The sequence below is a fragment of the Cricetulus griseus genome, chromosome X, assembly GCF_003668045.3.
Source record: "Cricetulus griseus strain 17A/GY chromosome X, alternate assembly CriGri-PICRH-1.0, whole genome shotgun sequence".
NCBI lineage: Eukaryota > Metazoa > Chordata > Mammalia > Rodentia > Cricetidae > Cricetulus > Cricetulus griseus.
In genome coordinates, this window is record NC_048604.1 from 95,461,516 (window position 1) to 95,483,698 (window position 22,183).

General features: G+C 40.9%; 2 protein-coding genes across 12 annotated transcripts in view; both read left to right on the forward strand.

The window, feature by feature from the left end:
• Adgrg2 (adhesion G protein-coupled receptor G2) overlaps positions 1-8,706 on the forward strand; it is a 105,321-nt gene extending 96,615 nt beyond the window's left edge. The window contains exons 20-24 of the mRNA XM_035449754.1: positions 352-451; positions 1,236-1,519; positions 4,135-4,236; positions 5,198-5,350; positions 8,522-8,706. Of these exons, the coding sequence (XP_035305645.1) occupies positions 352-451; positions 1,236-1,519; positions 4,135-4,236; positions 5,198-5,350; positions 8,522-8,706 (824 nt within the window). The remainder of the gene's footprint in view (positions 1-351; positions 452-1,235; positions 1,520-4,134; positions 4,237-5,197; positions 5,351-8,521) is intronic.
• Positions 8,707-14,058: 5,352 nt separating this feature from the next.
• The window catches only part of Phka2 (phosphorylase kinase regulatory subunit alpha 2), an 81,681-nt gene continuing 73,556 nt past the window's right edge, over positions 14,059-22,183 (forward strand). For 6 of the 11 annotated variants that reach the window (XR_004771383.1, XR_003488357.2, XM_027432797.2 and 3 more), the window contains exon 1: positions 14,314-14,763. Coding sequence is in view for 9 of the 11 variants with exons in the window: in XM_027432797.2 (XP_027288598.1) it covers positions 14,686-14,763 (78 nt within the window). In the remaining 2 variants the exon portion in view is untranslated. Of the gene's footprint in view, positions 14,236-14,312; positions 14,764-22,183 lie in introns of those variants that run through there. The other 5 variants (XM_027432799.2, XM_027432802.2, XM_027432803.2 and 2 more) reach the window with 3 other exon arrangements.

A 22,183-nucleotide genomic window follows, 5' to 3' on the forward strand; every position in this document is an offset into this window, starting at 1 on the left:
AAGAAGGCGTCTCTATAGTTATTTATGAAGTACAGTTGAGGAAGACTCTGCCTCAAGATGGAGTTTCCAAGACTACTCTTGGTTTGGGGGTAAAGAGTGGAGGATCTTGCAGGTAGTTTCTAGAGGGCAGGACCACAGTGCAGCAAATTACTTCTGTTTATAGCCCACTAGCCAAAAATAGAGTTCTGGCTGCCAAAGCATCCATCCTTCATTTGGCAAAAATGAAAAGAAACTTAATCTGGTGAATAGCTAACCAGTCTCTGCCATGCCACAGGAAGGAAAATAGAATGACCTCCAGTCAGTCTTTCTTTGGCTGTCAGAACTGTGTGACTAATGTTTCCCATGTTTCAGGGGTACCAGCTGTTGTTGTGACTATCGTCCTGTCTATATCCCCAGATAATTATGGGATTGGATCTTATGGGAAATTCCCCAATGGCACGCCAGATGACTTGTAAGTATAAATTCATCTTAGGAATGCCCAGGGAACTAGAAAATTAAATTCTCCAAGAAAATGGAGGATCTAATCAGTCTATTGGCTATATCTACCATCCTAATAAAATCTAAAATCACTTTTAACAAGAGCCTTCATCATCATGTGTAATGAGATTAGCTAGTTGAAAATGCCACCCTACTATTTAATCAGCGAATTAAGAGGAATTATTCTGAGAGAGTATACATATTAGGAAGAAGTATATTAAGACACTTAACCTCTGATAAAAATGAAATGCTCATGATATTATATTAATAAGGACATGAAGACTAGGATAATTACAGTTTACACCATTCTGAATGCTTTAAAATAGTTTTAAAATATTTTAAGATTTATTTTTATTTGTGTATATGTATATGTACACATGAGTGTGTGCCACATGTTTGTGTCTGTGGAGGCCAGAAAAGGGTGTCAGATCCCTTGGGCTGAAGTTCCAGGTAATTATGAGCTTCCCAGCATAGGTGTTGGAAACAGAGCTTGGACCCTCTGGAAAAGCACCAATTACTCTTAACCACTGAGCCATCTCTCCAAGCCCTAAAATATTCTTCATTACCAAGTGTCTCTAAGATAAACGCTTAGATTCTGTTCCCTGGGTGTTTGTGGAGAAGAGCATTTTATCATTTTTTTCTTTTGTCCTTGAAGAATAAAAAAGTTTTCAGCCAAACATTATAGATTCAGTGTGTCACTTGGAGCAAGCATGTTTCCATCATTATAATGTTTTCCTCCTCTCCTCTCCCCCATCCAGTTGCTGGATCAACAGCAATGCCGTGTTCTATATCACAGTCGTAGGATATTTCTGTGTAATATTTCTACTGAACATCAGCATGTTCATTGTCGTCTTGGTTCAACTCTGTCGAATTAAAAGGAAGAAGCAACTGGGAGCACAGCGCAAAACTAGTATCCAAGATCTCAGGAGTATTGCTGGCCTCACATTTTTACTGGGAATTACTTGGGGTTTTGCCCTCTTTGCCTGGGGACCAGTTAATGTCATCTTTATGTATCTCTTCTCTGTCTTTAACACCTTACAAGGTAAGCACTGCAGCATTAAATATGAACCCAAAGAGCCGAGTGGAAAATAAAAAAAAAAAAAAACTCACTTCTAAGGCTATTTAGTAGCTGAAGATGTACTCCTTTAGAACCAATTTATTGCTGAGAACAGGAGCTTTGGGGTCCTTAGAAAAAAGCATTTTACTAATTTTGAGAAATGGTGAGTTTTCCTTTTATCCATCCTCATCTCCTTGGAGAAACTATATTGAAGGAATCTGCCAGGAACTCTTTCTGGGAGAGCCAATTACTCTCCCTTTTCTTGATTCCTTCCTTTTTTATTTATTTTCTAAGCTAATTTATGAAAGGAGAACTCACACACAGGAAAAACCCAAATAGCATGCCACTGTAAGAATTCACCACACAGTAACCAGGCATTGGTGGCACATGTCTTTAATCCCAGTACTCGGGAGGCACAGGCAAGCCGATTTCTGTGAGTTCGAGGCCAGCCTGGTCTACAGAGTGAGTTCCAGGACAACCTCCAAAGCAATACAGAGAAACCCTGTTTCAGAAAACCAAACGAACAAACAAAAAAAAGAGTTAACCATGCAGACCTAGGGCTTAGGCTTGGGGCTTCAATTGGAAACATACAATGATAAGTGGGAAGATAATAAACAAACCCAAGTGGCAGTGGTCTTGGCCATGGGCTAATCTCTGGGAGTTGCCAAGCTGCCCTGAGCAGGCCTGGGGTAGCCTTTGAGGATTTCCTTGACTTCTGAGCTTCCCACATGGTAATAAAGCCCAACTACTCTGACTTTGGGACTCTAGCAGTTGTATTTTTTAGAAAAGCAAGTTACTAAATCCTTTTGGAGGAGTGTTATAAAAGTCTTGTCAGCTGTTAATTTTTAATGGAAGTGCTTTGGCATTAAAAGCCCAGCAGGCTAATAGGTTTATATTACAGAAACAATAAAGAATTGTCCCTTGGCTTTCTCTTATTCCAACTCCTTTCCATTACATTCTCTTCTCCTTGTTTTCATGTTGCTTTTGGCTGCCATACTGCCCTCCTGCGGCCCCATCAGGCAATAGATAATTTTGCCAGTTTACAAAGAAATGCCTCCCAGAAGTACAGTTCTAATACCTAACTTAGCCATATGTTCTTATTTTATTTGAAAAAGCACACACACACACACACACACACACACACACACACACACACACACACACACACACACACACGGCTATCTATTGGTATATCCAGGTATTTGCTATATCATATTAAATATAAAAAAACAAGAAAATTACATTAAGGTTTTTTTCTGTTTTGGAGTTTTTTGAGGGGGGGGGGCTCTTCAGGTAGAATGTCGTTATACTCCTGGTGGTCTAGGATTCACCAGATTGGCCACAGACACACAGTGGTCTTCCCACGTCTGCTTCTCCAATGCTGGAAATATATAGGCATGTGCCACCACATTGGACTCAAGAAAGGTTTTTATCCTAAGAGTGGGATACTAAAAGTAGTAGATATTTTAAGAGAAAAAATATATGCTAAGCAAATTCACATTAATCATTAACATGAAATCTATGTACCTACCTTCATGAGGCTTAATAATCCAGCAAACTTCCCTCTTTTTCTCCATCTTCCCAGACTATCTTATTAGGACATAAATGACTAGAATTAATTTGCTGCTTCTGTAAAAGGGAGCAAAGACCCAGTTTTACGGTATTTTTGAGTTGATTGATGATAAGCTGTGTATATGGTTTTTTTTATTTTGGCTGGTGCATATCTCCATGCATACCTCTCTCACACGTGCTGTATCTCACTTCATGCATCCAAGGGAGCCTCCCATGGTAACATTAGGCAAAGGTGTGTAATGTCCGCCACCTCTTGAGACCCTCTCATATATTCCCCATTCGAAGCAAATCTGGTGTTTTTAAATGAATATTTTAAAAGTAAGTAAGTGTTGGGGGGAGTGAGAGGGCTCAGAATTCATCCATACATTCCACAAATAGTTTACTAGCAAAAGTCTTGGGGTTTTGGCAGAGGCAGTGCTGAGTAAGGATCCCTGGCCCCTCTAACTGGGCACAGTGGTAGGTAGGAAGCAAATCCAAAGGCCTGTTCAAACCCGCAGCTAGCTTTCTATGCTGGAACTTCAGGGGAAATTGTCTTTGCCCCTTGAAGGGAGGCAGGAAGATGGCAGAAACATAAATCCAAACATTCTGCAGGCTTGATGCTCAGAGCAGAAGGCCCAAAGGACCCAAGCAAGGGACCTGGCACAGGGAAGAGGCACATAAGACTGGGGAGGAGATGACATTGGACAGAATTTGGAACTAGATTGCAAGTTCAGAGGAATCGAGAAATGGGAGCTGAGGTCTCAGCTAGGATCCTGGGTAGGACTACCAGAACAGAGAAGGATGAGGGCAAGACCTGGGACAAGAAATGGCAAATATTGCTGTGGAAATACAAGTCCTTTTATAAGCACTCTATCTTACAAAGATCTTTGTGTAAAGCTTTGGATTTTAGACACTTTATTCAATTAACCAAATTTTACTTCGTCTACAACTGCCAAAGATTTCCTCTTTTATGCAAAGCAAACTCCCAAGATGCAGGTTTTATGTGGAATTCACTGAAGAATGGTTTGGGATTTTTTCTCTCCTTTTAGGCTTCTTCATATTCATCTTTTATTGTGCAGCAAAAGATAATGTCAGGAAACAGTGGAGGCGGTATGTTTGTTGTGGAAAATTACGGCTGGCTGAAAATTCTGGTAAAGATTTACCTTCGTTTTTCTTCTCTTAAATCTCAAGAAAATAATGTATACATTAAGACGAACACACTCATTGCCAAGGAGTTGTCAGATCTGGAAGGCAGGGGGACACAACCCGTACAACTGTTCATTGATCAGTAAAGGGTTAAAAAAAAGAATTCTTCCTACATGGGAATTTTGTGAGCAATAGAGTTAGTGACCAACTGTTTCTTGAATGAAGCAACAGTGAAATTTTTAGTTTGTTTCCTATTGAGCTCATGTTTTTCATTTCCCAAAGTGAGTTTTAATATTTTCCTTCATAACGCTTTAAGGCTTGACTCACCCTTCCTCACAGGTCCAGGTTGTCAGTGGCTTCGTTTGTTAACTGGCCAGACTTTGTATATAAGCTTTGGCATGTGTTTGGTTATTTTGTAGTTCTTTTCACATATTCTCGGTTGGCTAATAGAGCAAAAAGCTAATTTCCTTTTCTTTCTTTCTTTTTAAAAAGAAGACTAAAGCCCTGTTTGAAAAGCTAGCTTCCTTCTGCATGAATATCACCTCTCAGTACCTGATGAGTGCTGGGGTCTGTATTTAGAAAATGCCAGGGTGTGGAGATCAGTCATCTGTATGGATTCAAGAACAATTACCACAGCAGAGTTGATTTTATGTTCTCGTGAGGGCAGAGGAAGAGATGATCTGGGTTACTTCCTAATTCAGTGGATATTTCCAGACAATCCAGTTAGCACAGACTTTTGTTGGAGGAGGACACAAGTTCCTTTTAATGAGGCAGTCATTTGAAAGGTAAATGCATGCAGTGGAAGTGAAGGTACCTTTTAGAACACCAGCTTGTCAAATGTATGAGTTCTCTATGAGATCTTGGAGTGAGAATTCAATTGCTAGAACTTGTTACACTTTGACCTGTCTCTTGCATTTGAGCTTCAACATACAGCCCTGTTTTTCTGTAATGCTTATTCTGCTGTAGACTGGAGTAAAACTGCTACTAATGGTTTAAAGAAGCAGACTGTAAACCAAGGAGTATCCAGCTCTTCAAATTCCTTACAGTCAAGCTGTAATTCCACTAACTCCACCACACTACTAGTGAATAATGATTGCTCAGTGCACGCAAGCGGGAATGGTATGTATGTCTGTCTCAATATAGTGTTTCTCAAGCCAGTGTTTAGTTTTTGAAGTAGTTCATCTTGAAAAGCAAACTGAATGATTGATTACACCAATGACTAGTGGATCAAAACAGAGTTTTCTTTATAAGCCAGAACATTTATATATCCAAATTTCTTTATTTTAGAGCTAATACAAGAATGACTTTTTAGAGAAGATTTAGTTTCCCCAAATGGGAATTGACCATAACCTAAAAGATTTTATAGTCAAATCATAATTTAAATATTTCTCAAAGACTTCAGTGCTGCACCATCTCTGTAAGAGCAGTACCTAAATTACCAAACAATATTATTTTTAAAAGCATATCTATTAATCATGTACATCCTTAGCACTTTGAAATCTTCCTGTTTTTCACTTTTCATGTTTGTTAATCCTTTCCCACAATGTGGCTGCCTTTTGACAGCATCCACATCCCCATGAATACATCAAATGTTGGAAGATGAATTGTGAGCAATATTGGTCACTATCTGTGTCTCCCAGATATAACAGATTATTACAGCTATGCTTCTTTTACTCATTAAGCCTAAAATTTCTAGCTAAAACTTCATTACATTTTCTTTCTCTCCAAGACTGGGCTGTTCATTACTCATAAAGCTTATCGTGCTTATTTTTCTTTCTACTGCTTCTTAATATATATTTTGCATTTTATTAAAAACTTATTATATGCTAGTATATTTTCTCCTTCCAGTGGACAATCGCCCTTTGTCCATTGTTTGAAGACATTAATTCTTTCCATTACTAATCCAAATCAGCTTTTGAGAAGGTTCATGTCTCTACCAAATAGTTTTTTAGTCTCATAAAGATGAGGGCTTCTGATAGGTTGATTTTTTTTTTTTAAAAAAAAATGTAACTGGGGGTTGGCTGGGGAGATGGCTCAGTGGGTGCTGCAGAAGGGCGAAGACAAGATCCCTAGAACACACTTAAAAGCCCAGTGGGTGTGGCGGCCCTGCTGTAATCCTAGCACGTAAGAGGCAGATGGAGACAGGAAACACCCAAACAAACTGACTGGCCAGAACAGCTATAACAGTTAGCTCCAGATTCAGTGAGAAACCCTGCCTCAACATAGAGTGGAAAACAATCCAGGAAGATACTGTCCATCAACCCCAGGCCTCCACATACATGTAGGCACACATTACTTGTGCATTCGTGCACTTGTGTGAACTCATATACATGCTAGCATGCATGTGCACACATACCACATATGCATTTTTACACAAAGAAAATACAACAGGGTTCCTTGACATCAAGACCTCTCAGTCTCAGGCACTGGTGGCATTTGGGGCTAGATATTTTTTTAGAGAATTGCAAGATGTTGTACAGCATCCCTAGCCTCTCTACCACCAGTGCCCTGCCCCAAGTTGTGGCAAGCAAAAATGCTTCCAAACACTGTCCCCTGTGAAGAAAGGTAATAAATTGTCCTTCTTTGAGAACCATTGCTGTAAAAGATAAGAAATTGCTGCCATGTGGCTTTATATCTTCACTGTCAATACCAAGAGTAAAGTTCTGGGCCCAATGCCAACTTGCCATATCGGGAATGATGCATTTTAAATCCCTGGAGTAAAGACATGGAGATGAAAGCTGCTTAGTAAGAGTGAGAGAGCAAGTTGAAAGGTGTGAAAAGAAAGGATCAAACTAGATCATCGAGAAGTTAGACCCCTCTGTGTTTGGGGTTCTTGATCTATCACTAGAATTTTCCACTTTTGGAAAAGAGCTTAGAGGTGAGGCTTTACCTACCCAGCCCTCTCAAAAAATGCTGTCATTCTTCAGGGACTCAGATCTTATAGAAGCAGCCTATCTTGACACTGCTGTTTAACACGGCTAGTTTTGATGTCTGACAGTTGGAGGGGGGCACTTTACAGTCAACAGAATGGCTACATGTTTCAAAATGGATAATATGCCTGTCAAATGAACATCTCTGGCTTGTCAGCCCTCACACCAGATGAGGAGTGGCACTGGGAATTTCAAAAAAGAACCTGGCAGCTGAGTGCTTTATTATGCTGGGACAAATTGTTCCTGCAACCAAAATGTCCTCAAACCAAAATGCCTAAGTTAGAACAGCTGCCTCAGACAGTCACATGCCCTATCTGAGCTGTGGCGCATATGGGATTGTGTTAACCATATCCACTGTCTCGTTGGCGTGAATGTGACATATTTCAGTTCCAAGCTGTCTTAGAGCCATGCAATTTAGTACAAAGGGCCACAAGCTCACACTTTGAAAGCAAAATTCTCAAGTATTCAGTCCATCACCTTTGAGCCATAGACTTTCAGGCAGAGCATTTAATTTCTACAACTTTTGTCATATCATCTGTGAGATGGGGAATAAATAGCACCCATCCCTTAGCACTAACTATAAGTATGATGTGTTCAGTGCTAGTCTCATCATTAATATGATTGTACTGTGAAAATACCAATGGGCTTATTATTCAGCTTTGCACATGGAATATCAGAAGGATGGTGCTAAGTAGCTAAAAGCTCATAGATATTGTGTCCTAAGGATCTGAGGCTGCTAATGGTAGGGAGGTGTAGGTCTAAATCACAGGTACCACTGAATTAATACCCTACTGCCCTCTGATTGGACCCTTAGGTTGGAATCCACAGCTTCCTCGTGGAAAATTGTGCTATTGGGATAATCGTCGGAAGACAGATTTTTAGAGAGAGATGATTTCTTCTTACCATGACTGTAGATGGTTCTTTGGGCTTATCTTCTAATATAAAATTTCATTTGATAGGAATTACAGGGAATCAGGAGCCTACAAGAGTGCCTATAGGATCTCTGCTAATCTTAAGTATTACTGTAGATTATCTTATACACAGTTAAATTCAATGTGTTCAATTGAAGTTAGGAAATGAGCCTTTGAAAATAAAAAAAAAAAATCATGTCTTGCTTTTTCCCATTTTGAATGTTTCACTTTTTAAAAAACTACCGTGGGAATTTTGTTTCTGATCAACCTCCAATTTGTTGTACTTACTGTCACTGACATTAGAGAAGCAATAAAAATAAAATATGAAAACATAGGATGGGTGTTTTTTAAAGACTCATTTCCCGTGTGCCTATTTAACATTAAATTGCTTGGTCTTCAGTGCTTTCTCTGGCTATTTCATGACATCAACTTTGATATTCCTTATCCAGGCAATGCGTCTACAGAGAGGAATGGGGTCTCTTTCAGCGTTCAGAATGGAGATGTGTGCCTTCATGATCTCACAGGGAAACAGCACATGTTTAGTAACAAGGAAGATTCCTGCAATGGTAAAAGCCGGATGGCGCTCAGAAGGACTTCAAAGCGGGGAAGCTTACACTTTATCGAGCAAATGTGATTCTCTTCTTCTTAATCAAAGCATGATGTTGATGGTGTGAAGTGTCCAGTTTTCTTTTGACACAATGTGAGATGTATGAAAATCAGCTTGTTTTCTACTCAGCAACCTCTAAAAGGACATAAGCTAATTGAGGGCAGTGGTTACTCTTGGAAGAAGAAACAATGGCATAATTATGGTCTTTAGACATTTGCAATTTGGTTATCTTTCATTGGAAAGAAGATTGTTGTTAAAACCACAGAATAAGACCTAGGAAAAGAAAAAGGAATGTTGATTTCCAGTCATATTTTAAAGAGGGTGCTATCCTTGATAACATCCTAGAAAAAATGTTTACTTCAGTCTGTCGGTGAGTTTAGTTGTGCATGCCTTTGTTGTATATAAGCTAAATTTTAGTGACTCACATGTCAAAAATCTTATCTCTACCTTTTAATATTTATTTTCTATTGTGTAAATTTATTCATGGTTGCATCATTTTATCTAATGTGATAACTTCCCGATTCAGTGAATTCTTACCCTCCTTTGGGAGATCATATAGGATGTGAAATTCAGAAATGTCGCTGAAGTCAAGAAACAATGATTAAGGCAGACTGAACAATTATAAACAGACAGTGACACAATTAGCTCAGAAAGTGCCTTTGAGCAATCAAGAAAAGGTGCCCACACTGGGCAGACACAGCCTTATGAGCTTGTAGTTTGGAAAACAGTGGTGCCACATTTTAGCCCTGATCATCCTCTTGGGTACATCCTTATGCAGAGGATGATTTGTGTGACTATATTTGACACTTAAAGCCAACACCCATGCCTGGACTTCATTCCCAGTGATCAGATTACAGAAACTGCATTGAGATGTTTGGTTTAATACCTTGTTCATAGAGGATAAAACTGTAATCTAAGCCATGTCAGTAAGATTGTGAAGGTGGAAAATATATACACTGCCACTTCTCAAATACCCAGAGCCTTTCCAAAGAGGGAGTCAGAGTAGGATTAGTTTTCAAGAATGTATATATGGCAAACAAATCAGTTCTTTAAATGACAACTGCATGGTACGTTGTTACAACTGCTGCATTCTGGTTCAATCACATTTGTATGTATTTTTAAAAACATGTCAAATCTTGAAGAGTGTACAGTGACAAGGGGGGGCAGCTACTGGAAATAGTGAACTATCCTGTGATAATATATATACATCTCCAACTCTGATTGTTCCTAGTTATAGAGGGTCTGTCCTGCTTCTCATCTATACTTGCTTGAGTGATACCTCAAGTACAGTAGGTCCTTTTTAGGAACATTTCAAATTCTTTTAGTTAGGTCTTTCACTAAAGCTCCCGTGCATATATTGCAAGTAAATGTTGTATCCCAGACTAACCATAGTAGGAATATACATTTCTGTGTGTGCTCATTTGTCTTTGCAAATTTTTTTCTCCAAATTATTTAATTATTTTGTGTTTATATGTTACAGTGGACAAAAATGTTAAAAATCAATGAAATAAATTTTCAGTTAAGATCTTTAAGTTTGGTCTGCATTCTCTTCCTCCCATGCCCTGGCAGCATGGCACAGAAGTGGTAGGACACACCTTCTGAAGTTTTAGACTGTGAAATGAGAAAAGGACTTGTCCTGTTTCATGGGAGTGGTTTCCAAGGGCTATTTTCTACTTTATCTTACTCTTTCAAAAGCTTCTCTTTAACACGTGCTGCTACTGAGCTGTAGGAAATGTATGAAACTTACTTCAGATTCCATCTAAATGTCTTCTTCCTCAGCCTCAAACAGCAGGATTTCAGGAAAGTGGAAAGAAGATTTAAGAGGCTTTGAGTCTAGTTAGCATGTGGAAGCCACAAATGGGGAGAGCTGGCTGCCTCTAGATAAGAACTGTCTGAGCAGACTCTCCTTCCAAGCTCCTCAGCTCCTAGGGAGAACCCAAGTTCCAAACTGATTGGAATGGTGATGAGACACTCTAGATTTGAGGGTGAGGGTGAGGGTGGATGAGACCTCAGAATTCAATCTCCCAAAGCAATGTGCATGCCAGAGTGCACCTAAAAGGCACGATGCCACATGTCCTTCAGTTCCTACCATCCTTATTTTTTGTATTATGCTTCATGTCTGGTCCTTAAGCTAAATTCTCTTGGTTTTTTATTTGTTCATAAATTCAGAGAAATAACATGACGCAACAGAGACAAATGTTTCTGAGAAGCATCTGCCTCTGGATTTAAAATTGGTCCTGAAGAGTGAGACTCTGATATAAGGGAAACAGAGGGGCTACCAGTATTCGAGAATGTCAAAGCAGTGTCCAACATTTGAAGCGTTTCTTTGGTGCATTCGAGAAATTTCCACCCAGAAAACGCTGCAATCATTGATTCTACCCAGGACTTCTGCTGACTTTAATGAGCTGCACTGTAATTGCCCTCATCAGAAATGGTACAAACTGTTGCACTTGGTGACTCGTGTTGTAACTAACAAGGTCACCTTGGAGGCAGGTGTCTTTTGAAGGGTATTTCAATGGATAGTTCATTTACTGAGTGATGTACTCACCAAGCAGGCTTGTTTAGTGTGTGTGTGTGTGTGTGTGTGTGTGTGTGTGTGTGTGTGTGTGTGTGTGTGTGTGTGTTTTGTCTCCAGAACACCAATGAAAGACTATTCAGTTTGTCTCTCTCTCTCAGCTCCTCCTTGGAGTTTGAGGGACAGAAAACAGGAAAATCTGAGTGAGTACAATAAAAAACATAATATTGGGACTGGAAAGGTGGCTCAGAGGTTAAGAACACATCTTGTTCTTGCAGAGGGCCTGAATTTGGCTCCCAGCACCCACAGCAGCTCACAGCCATCTATGACTCCAGTTCCAGGAGATCTGGTAACCTCTTCTGACTTCTATAGGCACCAGACACAAATATAGTGCACATACATACATGCAGGCAAAACACTCATACACATAAAATAAAATGAATATTTTAAAAAGGATCATAAAGTTGAATCAAACATTCTTAGCAGTACATTCATTTATCTTTCACCTCAGTTTCCAGATATAATATCAAGAAATCAAAGCAGGTAAAATTAAATTAAAAATATTCTTATATAATAAATAGCATTTAAATGATATTTTTATTAATTATTTGAGAATTTCATACAGTGTATTTTATCACACACACACACATATGGGATTACAAATGTGTATCACTGCTTCTGGTTCTAAAATATATGCTTTTAAAACATGTAATATATATATGTTCTTCACTGCAAAGAAACCCTACAGTTTCTGGTGTGTCCTCGTAACTCTATCTTATATATCTGCAACAAGCTGGAGCAGAGACAAATTTAACAGTCTTTATACTATTGTAATGGAAAAGTAAAATGATTCCAGGGCAACTAAACTAAATTGTGATAGAAATAACTTAATTTGGTTAATTGGTTAGCTTCATCAAGTTAAGAATAGACCCCCTAGTACACAAATGAACTTTGGGAGTCCTCTCCACATAGAGGGATACTCTCTCAGCCTAGACACACTGGGGAGGGTCTAGGCCCTGGTCCAAATGATATGACAGACTTTGAAGATTCGCCCTACATGGAATGCCTCACCCTCCCTGGGGAGCAGAAAAGGGTTGGGATAGGGGGTTGGGGGGGGCAGGGGTGGAGGAGAAGGAACTGAGATTGACATGTAAAAGACGCTTGTTTCTAATTTAAATAAAGAAGAAAAAAAGAATGGACCCTCTAGTTAGACATGGGATGCTTTACTTAGAGCCAAAAGACATGAAATCTCCACTTTGGATGTCGACCTGTAAAATGGAGTCTTAAGCAGCTTCCAATGAGAACACGAGCCTTCATAAAAATAAGCAATGATGCCAGCTTTTAGATGCAGAAGAATATAGGGAATCTCCAGTAAAGGCTCACATACGGGATTCAATTATGATAATTTAAGGTTTAATTGGATTTACTCCAGAGACCACAGCAAGTCCTGCATGGAAGTCCATCATGCACTGCTTCATAACTCAAGAGCTAGTATTAAAACAGATAAAAAGGAGTTTAGAAGAGGGAAGGGAGGATAGGAGGTATGAGGGGGACCAATGCTTGAGAACAATGTTTAAAAGTATGTGAGCTGGGTGTTGTGGTGTATGCTTATTATTCCAGCAATTTGCATGCTAAGAAGAGGAATACTGCTATGAGTTTGTGGCATGGCCAGTCTTGGATATATAACACAGTGGAGTTCAGCCTGGGCTACATGACAAGACTACTACAAGAATGTCTCAGAAAAAAAAAATGTATGTGAGCTGATAAGGGGTTAAGTGTTTTAGTTAAGGAGCAAAGGGGGACTCAAATAAGCAGGACTAATTTTCAAGCCCTAAACACATGTTCGATTAACACTGTGCCAGGCATGGTGGGAGATACCAACCAGGCTTTATCAGTAAACAATCCATAATTCAGATGGAAAAACATGCCTCTGTTGAAAATGCAAATATAAGACAATACATTATCTCCAAATGGTGATGAAAAGACCTGATTTAAATGCTATTCTATGAGCCAAGCATGTACTAAATGCTCCTGACCTCATCACTCTACAAGTTATGAAGTCTATCCCAACAGATAAAAACACTAAAATTCAAACAACTAGAACTGGAATAAAGTGCAGTTTGAACTGACTTTGTCTCATCTTTACTAAAGAAATTGCTGTAGGAAACCAGGAAATGGGGAAAGCTAATAACAGCATGGACTGAAGTCAAGTCCTTAAGGCAAAGATAGGTTTCAGGCAAGGAAATGGGTCAAAGTGGAGAACAGCAAAGTGTTTGTAAAATCAATTACATTAGAATAACTGCCCAGTTGAATTCAAATATGGGCCAGATTTTGGTGGACAATGGAGACTGGGTCAAAGAATGTAGCCTCCGGTGAATTAGCGACCCCGACTATTCATGGATGCCAAGTTTCAAATTATACTACCGTAAATGAGCTGAAAGACTCTCCTAGGAGGCCACGGGTGCCAGAAGTGTATATGGGGGGGGGGCAGTGTTCAGGCCTCCCTTTTTTGCTTTCTTTGCAGGGCGCCACTTTGGGATTGTTTTCAGGTGAGGTTTGGGTCAGGGCGGGGCTACAATGGCGGGTCATCGGAAGGATGTCAAGGTTTCAGATGAGTTTGGCGGCCCGCTCAGAAGACCTTGTCACTGCTGATCCAGAAAGCCGACTTGTTCTCTGCCTGCATCCAGGTTCTCTATGTCTCCTGCGGGCTGGTGTACTTTCTTCCCCCATCAGCCCGGGACCAGCAGGATTCAGCTCCCCCGAGGAGGCGGACCAGGGGCAGGACGGCGAGCAGTGGGTGCCACCCCCTAACGTGCGTCCTTCGGGCGGGACTCCACGGGCTCCACTTCTTGGTGCGAGCCGCTCAGAGGGGTAGCCTTGGCACCCAGGTGGCCACGACTGAGGGGCTGTGTTCATTTAGGCTCAGCTGGGGTTGGAGGCAGGTTAAGGTAGGAGAGAAGTCAATGATAAAACTTAATTCCCACTCGGATCCCGGCTCTCCGCCGCTGCCAAGGTCCTTCCTCTTTATAGTCCCCCCTCCGGTGAGTACTTGGAGAGTTCCGTTCCACGAGGGGGGGGCGGAGTCGAGTCTAAGCTCGGGTGGACTTCCAGGCAAACCCGGGCCACCTCATAAAGTCCCGAAAACAAAAGGGTATGACAAAGGCCTTTCGCTCGCCGAGGTTTCAGTCCTGCGTCTCCTGGCCGGGACTAAAAACTGTTGGGGCAGCTGTGAGCTTGGTAGAGGCGGGGCCGCCATAGCGCCACCCCGGTCTCCTCCCCCGCACCGCCCAGCGGTGCAAAACTCTGGTTGGCCTGCCTTGCAAATCATACTTTGGTTCTATCATTTTGAAAAGTCCTGACCTCCTCCTGCCCACCCCCTTTCGGAGCACTCACTGAAGCTGAGTGTGTGGAGATAAGGCCGGCTTGGAGGCTGCAACTTTGGCAGACACCACCGGGCAGATTCTGCGCCGCGGCCCGTGAGCGTGGGCGAGATGCGGAGCAGGAGCAATTCTGGAGTCCGCCTGGACGGATACGCGAGGCTGGTGCAGCAAACCATCCTGTGTTACCAGGTAAACGAAGACCAGTCCGAGAGAACGCCTTAAACTGCCCTCTGATATGAGTCATTCTCCCCTAGGCCTCTCTCCACTCTTGAGACCTGAGTGTTTGCAGTTAGTTAAGAGGTTTTCAACTTTAGTCCAGTCCTTGCTAGCCAGGTATTAGCCTCCTTCCTCATTGCTATTCCTTTTCTTTTTACTCACAAGTCAGTCTTTCTGGTCTTTGAACAACTACTGAGGCTGTTTTTCAGAGTTCTTGAACCTTTTTTTTTTTTTTAAATCAGAACGCCCCCCTCTATCTCCTTCCTGAGCGCTTCTTTTGGAAGAAAGAAGTGTGTTAGGTTGAATAGAGCACACTAAGAACAGTGAACTCTGGGGACAGTAGACTGGAATGGAAAACATAAAACAAAAACTAAGGCCTGTATCTGCCTGAGTGTGGGCAACTGCTACTGTCTCTCCCATGTACCTTGGTAGACATCTACCTCAGAAGGCCCTATGACCCACTCTGCTTGCTACTTTGCAGCTAACAAAACTCCTGAGCACATAGCATCAACATCAAGGTTGTGCAGCTGTAAAGCTAAGCATATGATCTCAGGTATGAATATGCCTGCTATGCTTTGTACTTGGAAAGTTACATGTGAATCCCCAGTGCAAGACCACTGAGCTATTTTTGTTTCCAGTGAAGACAGCAGCTATATTGCTTGCCTTCAATCAATGGTGGCTATTTTTAGGGCTTTCAGAGTCAAAGAAGGAAGTAGCAGTTGGTGGTTTGAGGCTTGACCTACAAGTTGGAGACCCATGGTCATTTCCAAACCATTTTTTTTTCTTCTCAGCTGATTTCTCAACCTTGGCTCCTCACTCAGGAAATACTTATTTTGTTGCTTTTATATTCAAGACATTGTACAAAGTGCTGTGCCTACATAAAATGGATGAATGGTGCTGATGGTGTGGTTCAGTGGTATAGCAGCTTACCTGGCATTCTCAATGCCCTAGATTGGATTGGGAGCACTATGAAAGAAAAACAATGTTTATAGCACAGTGAAATTTATGAATAAGGTGTAAGTTCAGTGTTCCTTGTTTGAAACACTTTGGGGCCAAATGTGGCTTGCAAGCCAGAAATGTCTGCATTTTAACAAGTCATATACATATATGCATTATAATAGCCACAGTACTCTGGACAATATCCTTTAGTTACATCCATTATTATTTCTGCATCAGAATATGAATATTCACACTAAATGTAGTAAGTAAAGGCTACAACAGAGTTTCACTTTAGACCAGCTTATCTTTTGCCACCAAAAGAACTTTCTGCAAACTTAGGAGAAAAACTTGAGTTTCCAAAGCTCATTGGCTCTGGGGATTACTCATAAAGGACTGTAGTGTTTATCTGGAGACCTTTGGAGAAAGACACTGCCACCCCCACCCCCAGCCAAGCCATATTTAGCTAGGAAGGAGTTCTGCAAGAAATAGCATTCTGGTTGGGTATTGAAGAGGGAGTAAACAGATATAAGGTTACTTTTTCATAAAACAAACAAACAAACAAAAAACCAAAACTGGAGCTGAGCTGGGCGTTGGTGGAGCACGCCTTTAATGCCAGCACTCCGGAGGCAGAGGCAGGCAGATCTCTGTGAGTTGGAGGCCAGCCTAGTCTACAGAGTGAGTGCCAGGATAGGCTCCAAAGCTACACAGAGTAACCCTGTCTTGAAAAAACAAAAATAAAGAAAAAAACAACCAAACTGGGGCTGGAGAGATGGCTCAGTGGTTAAGAGCACTGACTGCTTTTCCAGAGGTCCTGGGTTCAATTCCCAGCACCCACATGCAGCTCACAACTGTGTAATTCTAGTTCCAGGGGACCCGACACCTATGGCAAAACACCAATGCACATAAAACAACAACAAAAGGAGGTTACTTTTTGTTTTTATTCTCAGAATGTAATTGCAGATCAACATTCTCAAAGTTGCAATTATAAAATGTTTTAAGATCCCCGTTGAAAACCTTTTCTTCCATTACTACAATAGAACGAGCTATAAGGAGAACTGATAAAACTTAGCTTTTTTAGCTGGGTAGTGGTGGTACCTTTAATCCCAGCACTCAGGAGGCAGAGACATGTGGATCTCTGTAAGTTTGAGGCCAGCATGGGTTACAGAGCAAGTTCCAGGGCAACCAAGGCTACACAGAGAGAAGCCCTGTCTTAAAAACAAAAACAGCAACAACAAAAACAAAAAACAAAGAAACCCTTGGTTTTCATGTCAGACCAGGGATTGAATACTCAATTCTGCCTTGAGCAACATGTATAACTTTTGTTCATCCTTTCCTTTTTTTTTTTTTTTTGAATGAGGTCTCACTATGCAGTCCTGGCTAGCCTAGAAATCACCATGTAGACCAAGCTGGCCACAAACTGACAGATCTACCTGCCATTGCCTCCTGAGTGCTGGGATTAAAGTTATACATTACCATGCTCAGCTCTTTGTTTATCCTTTCTGAGTTAACACCTTCATCTGTAGAATGGGGATTGGGTTATTATAAGGAAAAATGAATGTGTAGTGTATTTCCTGGGGCGTTGTGTGAGAACAGTAAGTAAGTGGGTGCTTTTGATATAGACCACATGTTGTTACTCAGTCCTTGTGTGAACATTCTGGCCCAGGATTCTCCCTTCCCTGGAATGCTTGATACTGCTAATAATTGCTTTCTGGTCTTTGGGCATAGTTAAGTGTTCAATTGGTATAGTCAGATCCTAAGTAGAGAGACTTTGGTGTTTCCTTCCTATTCCTCAAGCAATGTCTCAGGCACATTAAAGGCATCCTTTAATCCTTGTTGAAAAAATACTCCCTGTGGGTTCTGTGTCACCTTAATGGCAGAGCTATTGGGGCTTGCCTTTTTGCTCAGGAACAAAACAACTGTCTGTCTTCTCACTGAAGCTGCAGGGATGGACTTTCCTCCACAACATTTTAATGATTAAAAACCAGTTGTCTAATCTTTTGGTTGTATTTATTTTAGTTAGTTAGTCAGTGAAAGGCCCTCATGTTTTCTCTTTTCCTCTGGATAACCAGAGTACTCCAGACAGTTCAGCTGGGAAAATCTGTAAATCTGCAAGTAGGCAATTGCATGCCTCCTCGTCTAGCACTCCCCTGCACCCATCCTGCTACAACACTATTCACAGTATGGAGGCCTAATTTATTTAGGGCCTTGCCATCTTTTCTGAGTGATAATAGGTAGGTTGCCTGTGTTCTGTATTTTTTGTCATAATTAAAAATGAGCTAGGTTTCTGTAGTTTCTGCTATACCATGCCATCTTCTATTTTTCAAGTCAGTTCTTGTAAGCTCTGAACTCTGTTTTTTTTATTTGATTTTTATATTGTGATCAGTTAATATTGGTTTCATTGGTTAGAAATGTTTCATAAGTATGCCAAGCTGATCATTATTCTTTCAGATCAGTAGTTTATGTACATCGTCTAGCATGTCTACTAATTTATTTATTATGTCTGTAAAGAAGAAGAACTTTTTCCATCTGTAATTTGCCAGATATAGAATGCTTGGCTACTATACATTATTTGAATCTTTAAGGCAAAAGAAAAGACCTACATCTATAAAAGGGCCATTTAGCAAGTTTCATTTTGTGAATTACGTTCTAATGAGTCTCTTCAGATATCTATTGACTTTTAGAAATAAATTTCTAGATTTATTTTAGCCTATATAAAAATATTTATTTTTTAACATTTCTTTGGTAATGGCTCTGTTTGAAGGCTCATTAATATGTGTGAAGTATGAAATAGTGGTAAGAGAATATGGACCAAAAATAATAACTAAATCAGTGTTCTCTATAGTTAGAAATTATTGGTATAATAACTCAGAAAAGAGACTAGGGCAGGAACTACATTGTGATTAATGACAATGAATTTAAAATAAAAAGAATAACATAAATAGAAAATGGTATATGGAATAAATAGCAGTTTTAAAGACTAATTGTAGAAGAGTTTAAAATAATATAATTAAGTCTAGGAAGCAGTATAACAGAAGACTGAGAAAAGACTGGTGTTAAAATGTTCTAAGTATTTTATTGCCTTAGAAGGGAGAGTAAAGGAATTGTAATGGCTTTTTAGTCAAGAGTTTAAGAATTAACATTAAAATACTGTAAATGGGGGAGGGGGCGGGAACATAGCTCAGTTGGTAAAGTGCTTGCCATGCAATCATGAGGGCTCAGTCACTAGCATCCATGTAAAAGCCAGATATGGTAATACATACTTATGATACTAGCACTGAGAAGGTGCAAACAAGCAGATTGTGGAGGCTTGTTAGCCAGCTTGCTAGCCTGATCAGAGAGCTTCAGGTCTGTCGTAGGGTTTTTATTGCTGTGAAGAGAAACCATGACCATGGCAATTCTTATAAAGAAAACATTTAATTGGGGTAGCTTACTTACAGTTTCAGAGGCTCAGTCCATCATCATCATGACAGCATGGTGGCATGCAAGCAGACATGCTGCTGGAACTGAGAGTCCTATATCTTTCTGGTAACAGGAAATCAACTGACAGTCACACTGAGGGAAGCTTGAGGAAGAAACCTCAAAGCCTGCCCCCACAGTGACACACTTCCTCCAATAAGGCCACACCTCCTAATAATGCCACTCCCTTTGGAGACCATATTCTTTCAAACTACTACATTCCACTCCCTGACCCCCAAAAGCTTATAGACATATCATAATGCAAAAAAAAATGTATTCAAAAGTCCCCATAGTCTGTAACAGTCTCAAATTTGCTTCAAAGTTCAAATCCTCTTCTGAGATGCATGGCAATCTCTTAACTGTAATCCCCCTGTAAAAATCAAGATTAAAAAAGATCATACACTTTAACATGTAATGGCACAGGATATACATAGCCACTCCAAAATGCAGGGAAATGAGCATAATGAGGAAATACTGAATCAAAACAAACCAAAAACCAGTGGCACAAACTCTAAACACTGCAGCTCCATGCCTGATGTCAAAATGCTATTCAGATCTCCAACTGTGTTCAGCTTTGTTGACTTCTGTAACATGAATAATAAAAACCCAGAGACAGATATTGTGGTTTAAGCTTCAAGCTGAAGATAAGCAAAGCAACCAAGCCAGTAGATCTTACCTCTACCCAGCTGAAAGGGCAAGCCTGTCTCTATGAATCCTCAGAGGCAAAAGCTCTCAGTTCCTGTCTCCTCTCTGCATTCCTTTCTCTGCCCAACCATATCACTCTTGTCTCCACCTCCCTAGTGCTGGGTCAAAGGCATGAACTCTGTTATCTTCACTCTTGTGTAGGCCAGGGTGACCTTGAACTCAGAGATATATGCCTATCTCCTGAATCCTGGGATTAAGGTGTATACCACCACTGTCTGGCTCTATGACTTGCTATTATGGCTACTGGCCATTGCCTGACCTCTATGGCTTGTGGCTAGCTTTGCAGTTTGAATCCTCAGGCAAGCTTTAATAAATCATAAATAATATATCACCACAGACTTCAGCATAGTTCTTTCTCTTGGACTGGTTCCACTCCCTGTTAGCAGTTTTCTGTGGATAGCCCACCACTTTGGCATCTCTAACATCTTGGGTTCTCCAAGGCAATCCAGACTTCAATTTCACAGCTTCATTCAGTGGCCTCTCTACTAGGCCTCCATTCAGGGACACCCCAGACACGTGCCTGGCCTCAGTGGCTTTATTCTGGGACTCCTTTATTCTATCCTTAACTCAAAAGCCAGAACCATGTAGTTGAAGCTTCCAAATTCTGCTGCTTGCTGGGGCTGTAACACGGCCCCCTCATTCAATTATATCTTCACCAGCTTTCTGTCCTCCACTGCCTAAGCTTGGCTGCCCTGAAACTCGTTCTACAGACCAGGCTGGCCTCAAACTCAGAAATCCCCCAGCCTCTGCCTTCCCAGTGCTGGAAGGAAAGGTGTGCCCCGCCATACACGACTCCAAGCTTTCTTTTAGCTCCTTTTCTCAATTTGGAAACTTAGTTGGGTTGAAAATGACCTTGAACTCCTGATCCTCCTGTCTGTACCTTCCAAGTCTGAGATTACAGGCATCCACCCCACCATGCTTGTCTGAAAAAGAAACTATAATGGAAATGGTGAAATAGCACTGAATCAGTAAAAACATTCGGAATAAAAATGTATGGGATTCAATTAAAATGGTGTTTGAGCCATAAATAAATATTAGAAAAGTTTAAATCCTTAAATATGTATGAGAGGAAAGCAGATAAAACTTAACATATTAACTCAAGATTGAGAAAAGAGCAGCAAGGTGTACCCAAGAAGATAGAAGAAAGAAAGTGATAAGAATTGAAACAAGGAAAGAGAGCAGTAGGAGGCTAGGGATGTAGTGGAGTTTGTGCCTAGCATACACAAAGCCCTGGGTTCAATCCCCAATACTGAGTATGATGGTAGTAACCCGGAAATCTCAGCACTTGGGGGGGTAGAGGTAGGAGGTCCAAGGTCATCCTCAGCTACATAATGAGTTCAAGGCCAGCCTGAATGCAAAGAAATTTGGCTTTTATTCAGAGAAAACCATGAGAGGGTGTTATTAGTTCTTTTAAAGCTAAATTAATAGGCATAATCTAAGAATAATCTAGAAACCACCTTTGGTTCCTTCATTTCCTCATCCCATCTTCAACAGAGAGGGTTTTCTAATGAACAAGATGACTGAAACATCTCAGCTCTACCTCTTGATTGGTTTCCTGCTCCCTCTCTTTTGCCTCTTGCTCAGAGCAGTGAGAGATCTTCTGTTGGCACTAAACTCCATTGCTGCTTGCATCCTTCTGCCCATCATCATACTGTGTTCTTCCTGTGGCCTGCCAAGACCCTGGCTACCCCTCATGCTGCTGGCCCCTTCTTCATTACCAGTGGCATCCTAGTAAATACTTAACAATAGACTCTACTGACTTGTATACTTTTACATCTATGTCAAGGGTCATACCATGAGCAATGGTTAAAGTGCTTGGTGCACAAGTATGAGAACCAGACTTCAAACCCCCAGAACACATGTAAATTTTGATTAGGCATGGCAGCCTATTTGTAGTTGGTTTTGTTTTTTCAAGACAGGGTTTCTCAGTATATCCCTGGATGTCCTGGAACTTACTCTGTAGAGCAGGCTGCCTCTGAACTCAGATTCACTTGCCTCTGCCTCTCCCTCTCCAGTGCTGGAATTAAAGGTGGCTGGGACCAAAGGTGTGCACTACCACCCAGCCTGTTTGTAATTCTAATGTTCAAAACATGGAGATGGTATCCCTAGAGCAAGCTGGCTGGTCAGACTAGCCAAAATAGTGATCTCTGGGTACAAATGAGAGACCCTGCCCCAAAGAATAAAGTTGAAAGTCATCAGATTTGGGACATCTGCCTTGGTCCTCCACATGCATGCATATAGGCTCTCTCTCTCTCTCTCTCTCTCTCTCTCTCTCTCTCTCTCTCTCTCTCAC